At 35.0% G+C, this 7,400-nt stretch overlaps 1 protein-coding gene across 1 annotated transcript; it reads left to right on the top strand.

Annotated features, from left to right (window-relative positions):
* Nucleotides 1–2,070: 2,070 nt before the first annotated feature.
* Nucleotides 2,071–4,079, top strand: LOC149882620 (uncharacterized). Its single transcript, XM_090099348.1, has 3 exons — nucleotides 2,071–2,972; nucleotides 3,047–3,479; nucleotides 3,556–4,079. The coding sequence occupies exons 1-3, from the start codon at nucleotides 2,340–2,342 to the stop codon at nucleotides 3,900–3,902; spliced, it is 1,413 nt and encodes a 470-aa protein (XP_089955474.1). The 5' UTR covers nucleotides 2,071–2,339; the 3' UTR covers nucleotides 3,903–4,079.
* Nucleotides 4,080–7,400: the final 3,321 nt, after the last annotated feature.

Raw genomic sequence — 7,400 nt, forward strand, 5'->3', positions numbered from 1 at the left:
CTTTCGCTGTTGTAATAAACGGGGCTTTTTAAATAGTTTACAAGCTCAACAAGAGGAGGTTGAGCATAAGAATCAAAGCTGTATTTCTTATCATTTTCTTTAAACCAGCACACCCAATGAAACCCACCAGTGCTCGAATCCCCAGTGTTGACAATCCCACATTCTTTTCTTCTCGGTTTTTTCGGCAATGTGTCTCTTTCAAAAACGCCTCTAAAGTTTTTTAATTTTAACTGTTTAGCAGCCTTTATCAGTTGAAAGTTGGTTAAGGCTTCGTTGGGTAAAACAATTCCTTCAACGTTAATCATTTTTAAAAATTTGTTAAAAAGTTTAAATTAAATGATTCATGGAAATTTTATCGAATTTTTAGAGAATGGAGCCTAAAATGGGTATGCTATTGAAGGGTGAATTGGGACCGAGAAGTAAACCAGAACCAGAAATAAGAGTGGTTGCAAGCGTACCGAGCAAGGGGAGTAGAGCACCGATGAAACCTCCTGTTATTTCATGTCCTTTTCCAGTTTTAACAAAGAGTCCTTTTCCAGTTTTAACAAAGAGTCCTTTTCCAGTTTTAACAAAGAGTCCATCGCCTTGAGTATTTCCAATCCAAGGTTTTAAGAATAAGCCAGAGCCAAATTTGGTTATTTTTATACCTTTTCCATCTTTGCTCAAGTAAAATGTTTTGGGTTTATTATGATTGACACCTCGTCCTGCGATAGAATCAACCATAGCTGAGCCGGCAGATGAAGCAAGTCCGCCTAATAAACCTTTTGCAAGTACTGGAGCTGCACGAGAGGCAAGAGTTCCTAGTAAAGGTAAAAGAGCTCCGATGAATCCTCCTTCTACTTTTGCGTTGTGCATGAGTTGAGTTTTGCTGAGTTTGAGCGTGACACCTTTTCCAGCTTCGTGGGCCTTTCTAATTTGGTTGAGTTGTGTGCTAGTGACAGCAAGAACATGTTCACCGTTCAAGTCTTGATGAGTGAGTTTTATGCTAGCAACAGTTTTGTCTTGAACGGCTTTTCTAATTTTATCAGCTTGTCCTTGCGAGATGTTGAGTTTAATGTTTTGATACATTTTATAGAGTTAAGAAATTTATTTATTTCACTTCTCGAATGTGATAACGAATCGTGATGTCCTCACCGCGAAAATCGATTAAATCTCCATTTTGATCAATGATGCGAGTAACCATGGTTGAAATTTCAAGAAGCTTAACAGGAAGATAAATTAAATGCATTGGTCTTTCGATGATTTTGTAACCAGGGTTAACATTAGGATAAAAGGAGTAGATGCAATTGAGTTGAGTTCCATTAATGTAGGATGATCCGATAACGTTGTTAACAATTCTGATGGTGTTGCAGCTTAAAATTTTAGCAATATGATCAGACTCGTATTCGGAATTGGAATTTAATTTTCTTTTAGTAAACCCTAAAACTGAGGCGATGCTGTTCTCCACGTCAAAGTCAATCAGATAATTCATACCAAGTTTAATGCTTGATTTTAAAGTATTAATGTTGATTCCAATTTGAAGGTTGTTTGAAGAGTAGTTAATTTTATTTGCGATGATATAGCTTCCACGTTGAGCTGTTTTTATCATGTTTAAAATGGACTTTTGCAGATAGTCGTTGATGTCTTTAATTTCATAGCTTCCATCAGGAACGATAATGGTTTCCCAATGAGCACCATTGTTCATGCTGTATTTGAACGAATTGTTTTTACTGTTTATGTTTGGAATGCTATTGTACGTTTCCAATCCGAGAAAAGCCATTTCATAACTTTTTCCTTTCTCGAAAACGATTTTGTCTAAAAATTCAGTCGTGATAACACTTGATTTACCATCCACGTCAATGATTATACCAGGCATTTTTTACGTTGAGAAAATTTTTTTAGATCATCTCATGATCAGTGGAAAAAGGCAAAATCGTCAAACCCGCTTCGGTATTTTCCATTATCTTTTTCAGAGGAGAGATCAATGACGGCAAATCCACGATGTTTAGACCAGCAATCTCTACAAAACTTTCTAAATTCTTTTATGTCCATTAGGGTGATTCTATTTTTTAGTTTGTCATGCAAACCTTTTCTAAAACATGAATAATTGTATTCTAAGAGCAACTAAATAAAAAATAATTAAAAATTTGAAAATTTTACTAGGTCAAAAAAAAAAGTTACTTTATGGAAATAAGACAAAATACTTAGGCAAAAAAATTGATAATTTGTATGATATTTTTTTAATTAGCTGAAGTTAATAGTGAATATAATATAAAACTAGCTTAACAATTATTGGTGGATTAGAAATAAAATAACTGTATTCCATTTTCTATTTTAGTTATAATTATATTTACCTAAATATGTCCCACATAAGTGCTAAAGGAGCATTAAAGAGAAAAGCAAACAACTTAACACCACCGTGTTCAAAGGAATCTCGGGAACTGCTTGCTTCAGCAGCGCCTTATGCATTACGGACTAAATCCTTAGCCAATTTCAAGACTATTCCAGAAGTCCGCCACATTCTTGGCTACTATCACCATCTAGCTGACACACGCCCCGCACCACCATCAAGAGCTGTTATGCAAATATTAGCAAAAGATTTGGAGCAGCTCTGGAATGTGAAATTTAGCATGCCCTCAGTATCCAGAGCTGGCATCACAAAAAAATTGAATGAAGTTGTGAATGCTTATAAATTAAGTTTGAAGAGAAAATCGAATATGGATTTTTTTATGCCATTTGATATCCTTAATAAAAATATAAAGCTGAAGAGGGAAGAGCAGATCTTCTATAATCATCAAATGGATGATAGAAAGAGCTGTGTATTAACCAGCCAAACAGTTGTTGAGCATCCTGCTAACAGGCAGTTGATACCAAAAAACATGGATCTTGATTATGTAGAGCAACTGTACACAGAGTCAAGCTCTGAAAATGATAATAACGTTGATGATTTTCAGCCTTTGTTTGAACGACCCAAACGGAAGTTTAAATCGAAGGTGAGTAATAATAATTTTTGGAAATAAAAAAAGTTTTTTTATTAAATTTATATTAATTTTACTTTTGGTTTAAGGCGATGCCAATTGCCATTATGTGCGCAGAAGCTGGTATCTCAACCCACAAAGGAGTTAGTGTAACTCGCTCATTAAGTTATTTCCATAGTGACATTCCAACTCCAAATCAATCGGCTATTTTCAAAGCTGGTAAAAGGTTGCAAGTCACAACTCTACTTAAACTTAAAGAAGCTTTGTCTGTTCAATTATCCTTTATATTACACTTTAATGGAAAAGGTGTGGCACCATATGATTATGGGATTAAAAAAGTGGAACGCATGGTCATTGCCCTTCAGTCTGATGGACCAATATTTTGGTACATTGGCCTCAAAACATTACATACTAGCGGAACTTCTGAAAATCTAGCCGCTATGATAACGGAAACATTGTTAGAGTATAATGTTGTGCATAAAATATCCCTTATAATTTGTGACACCTGCTCTGTCAATACAGGTTAGTAAAATTAAAATTATTTATTTTTAAATAATAAAAAAAATCCAATTAAATAAGTTATTCCATTTTACTTCAGGTGGATCTTATGATGGTTCTGGTGGAGTAGTAGGGATTTTAAGATCTAAGCTATTTAACAGGCCTGTTCCTTATTATGGATGCAATGCTCACATTTTGGACCTTGTTTTGAAAAAAATGGTAATTTTCCACTTGCCAACACCATCAAAATCGCCTACTCTAACTGACTTTAAGTTCATTCAAAAACTAAAAAATAAGTATCCGCAATTGAAAGAATCATACAATATCCTGCATAAAACACCTCATCCTCCTCCTACTGTAAAAACCTGGAGAGATGATTATAAGCTATTGGCTAGGTTTGTTTTATTAAAAATTATTATTTTCAATATCAATGATTTGTATATGTGATGAATGCGTTGATCCATTTTATTGTTTATTTTTCCAGGTTATGTATTGCATTTAGGCACTATTTGGACACCAATATTTTACCCAAACTGCAGCTACCAACGAAATTACCAAGTTCTCACTCAGCAAGGTGGAACAGCAGAGCAATATATGTCTTGTTAGGCTACTTTCTACTTCCTGAAGAACGACCATTATTGAAAGAAATAGCTAAGTTTATTAGCTGTTCTTGGTCACTTGCATGGTTTAAAATGAGAGAGGAACCCAACTGGGAAAACTTAAAAGAAACTACATCAAGTTGCATTAAAGCCCAAGAAGCTCTGGCAAGACATATTCTTGGTGTTAAAATCTCATTCAAGAATGTGCATCGAACAAATGAGGTAGCTGAGAGAGGACTCCGAGCTATGGACATCCGATGTTCCCGGGCTAAGTCTGATGATGCTCTTGAGAGACTTTTTTTAACAGAAATGTTTATGCAAATGTCGAATAAAAAATAACTTCACTTTATAAACTTTGTCGTATTTCTTTTGCTTATGTATAAAATAAAAAAAGACTTAAAAAAAGAAATAATTTTGTCTTATTTCCATAAAGTAACTTTTTTTTTTGACCTAGTAAAATTTTCAAATTTTTAATTATTTTTTATTTAGTTGCTCTTAGAATACAATTATTCATGTTTTAGAAAAGGTTTGCATGACAAACTAAAAAATAGAATCACCCTAATGGACATAAAAGAATTTAGAAAGTTTTGTAGAGATTGCTGGTCTAAACATCGTGGATTTGCCGTCATTGATCTCTCCTCTGAAAAAGATAATGGAAAATACCGAAGCGGGTTTGACGATTTTGCCTTTTTCCACTGATCATGAGATGATCTAAAAAAATTTTCTCAACGTAAAAAATGCCTGGTATAATCATTGACGTGGATGGTAAATCAAGTGTTATCACGACTGAATTTTTAGACAAAATCGTTTTCGAGAAAGGAAAAAGTTATGAAATGGCTTTTCTCGGATTGGAAACGTACAATAGCATTCCAAACATAAACAGTAAAAACAATTCGTTCAAATACAGCATGAACAATGGTGCTCATTGGGAAACCATTATCGTTCCTGATGGAAGCTATGAAATTAAAGACATCAACGACTATCTGCAAAAGTCCATTTTAAACATGATAAAAACAGCTCAACGTGGAAGCTATATCATCGCAAATAAAATTAACTACTCTTCAAACAACCTTCAAATTGGAATCAACATTAATACTTTAAAATCAAGCATTAAACTTGGTATGAATTATCTGATTGACTTTGACGTGGAGAACAGCATCGCCTCAGTTTTAGGGTTTACTAAAAGAAAATTAAATTCCAATTCCGAATACGAGTCTGATCATATTGCTAAAATTTTAAGCTGCAACACCATCAGAATTGTTAACAACGTTATCGGATCATCCTACATTAATGGAACTCAACTCAATTGCATCTACTCCTTTTATCCTAATGTTAACCCTGGTTACAAAATCATCGAAAGACCAATGCATTTAATTTATCTTCCTGTTAAGCTTCTTGAAATTTCAACCATGGTTACTCGCATCATTGATCAAAATGGAGATTTAATCGATTTTCGCGGTGAGGACATCACGATTCGTTATCACATTCGAGAAGTGAAATAAATAAATTTCTTAACTCTATAAAATGTATCAAAACATTAAACTCAACATCTCGCAAGGACAAGCTGATAAAATTAGAAAAGCCGTTCAAGACAAAACTGTTGCTAGCATAAAACTCACTCATCAAGACTTGAACGGTGAACATGTTCTTGCTGTCACTAGCACACAACTCAACCAAATTAGAAAGGCCCACGAAGCTGGAAAAGGTGTCACGCTCAAACTCAGCAAAACTCAACTCATGCACAACGCAAAAGTAGAAGGAGGATTCATCGGAGCTCTTTTACCTTTACTAGGAACTCTTGCCTCTCGTGCAGCTCCAGTACTTGCAAAAGGTTTATTAGGCGGACTTGCTTCATCTGCCGGCTCAGCTATGGTTGATTCTATCGCAGGACGAGGTGTCAATCATAATAAACCCAAAACATTTTACTTGAGCAAAGATGGAAAAGGTATAAAAATAACCAAATTTGGCTCTGGCTTATTCTTAAAACCTTGGATTGGAAATACTCAAGGCGATGGACTCTTTGTTAAAACTGGAAAAGGACTCTTTGTTAAAACTGGAAAAGGACTCTTTGTTAAAACTGGAAAAGGACATGAAATAACAGGAGGTTTCATCGGTGCTCTACTCCCCTTGCTCGGTACGCTTGCAACCACTCTTATTTCTGGTTCTGGTTTACTTCTCGGTCCCAATTCACCCTTCAATAGCATACCCATTTTAGGCTCCATTCTCTAAAAATTCGATAAAATTTCCATGAATCATTTAATTTAAACTTTTTAACAAATTTTTAAAAATGATTAACGTTGAAGGAATTGTTTTACCCAACGAAGCCTTAACCAACTTTCAACTGATAAAGGCTGCTAAACAGTTAAAATTAAAAAACTTTAGAGGCGTTTTTGAAAGAGACACATTGCCGAAAAAACCGAGAAGAAAAGAATGTGGGATTGTCAACACTGGGGATTCGAGCACTGGTGGGTTTCATTGGGTGTGCTGGTTTAAAGAAAATGATAAGAAATACAGCTTTGATTCTTATGCTCAACCTCCTCTTGTTGAGCTTGTAAACTATTTAAAAAGCCCCGTTTATTACAACAGCGAAAGAGTGCAGTCTGATAATACCTATTATTGCGGTCACTTGTGTCTTTGCGTCTTGAAAAATTGGGATGATGGTCTTGACTTTCAAAGCATCATCAACACCTTGTGGTGATAGAAAGAAAAATTGAATTGGTCTAAAAAAATCATGGCATGAATAAAAAGATGGAAGATTTACCTCCAGACTTTGAACACTGGAACTCTGATCGAGCAGTCGCTTTTTTAAACAAACAATTTCAAAGTATTCGGTTCAATGGTTCAATCGGCCAACAAATTGGTTATGCTAAACAATTAGGTCGTTGGTGCAAAATGCATCCTAACATAAAAGCTCACAAAGGATCACAGATGTACTGCAACGAAAAATGTCATTGCTATTTTTGAAGACATTGCTTGCATGGTAAACAAGAACAACTTGCAACCATGAACGTCTTCCGATCTCATCTTCATGACGTCTACACCGAAGAAATCAACAAAGTCGCACTCAGCGCTAACGATGACAAAAGGATCCTATTGAACGATGGCACTCACAGAACCTTGGCTATTGGGCACTACAAAACACGACCTATCGCTGAGGTTTGAAAAAGGCATTAAGTTTAGGTAACATGAAAAAAAGGTAAGAAATTTTTTTGAATGATAAGAATTAGATCTTTACCTTATCCCTCAAGATAACATATTTTTTGAAGAAAAGTTAACTCATCGCATCAACGTTAGCATCCTTAACTATGGAAAAGTGTTCATGAGCCAGAACCGGCTTTTGTCTATA

The sequence above is a fragment of the Hydra viridissima genome, unplaced genomic scaffold (assembly GCF_058129835.1).
Source record: "Hydra viridissima isolate aposymbiotic clone 2 unplaced genomic scaffold, HvirCarnegie_v1 scaffold_10, whole genome shotgun sequence".
Taxonomy (NCBI): Eukaryota; Metazoa; Cnidaria; class Hydrozoa; order Anthoathecata; family Hydridae; genus Hydra; species Hydra viridissima.

Coding starts and splice junctions, on each gene's coding strand:
- LOC149882620 (XM_090099348.1), top strand. CDS start 2,340: ATGTCCCACATAAGTGCTAAAGGAGCATTAAAGAGAAAAGCAAACAAC. Junction 2,973..3,046: donor AACGGAAGTTTAAATCGAAG/GTGAGTAATAAT, acceptor TTTTGGTTTAAG/GCGATGCCAATTGCCATTAT. Junction 3,480..3,555: donor CACCTGCTCTGTCAATACAG/GTTAGTAAAATT, acceptor ATTTTACTTCAG/GTGGATCTTATGATGGTTCT.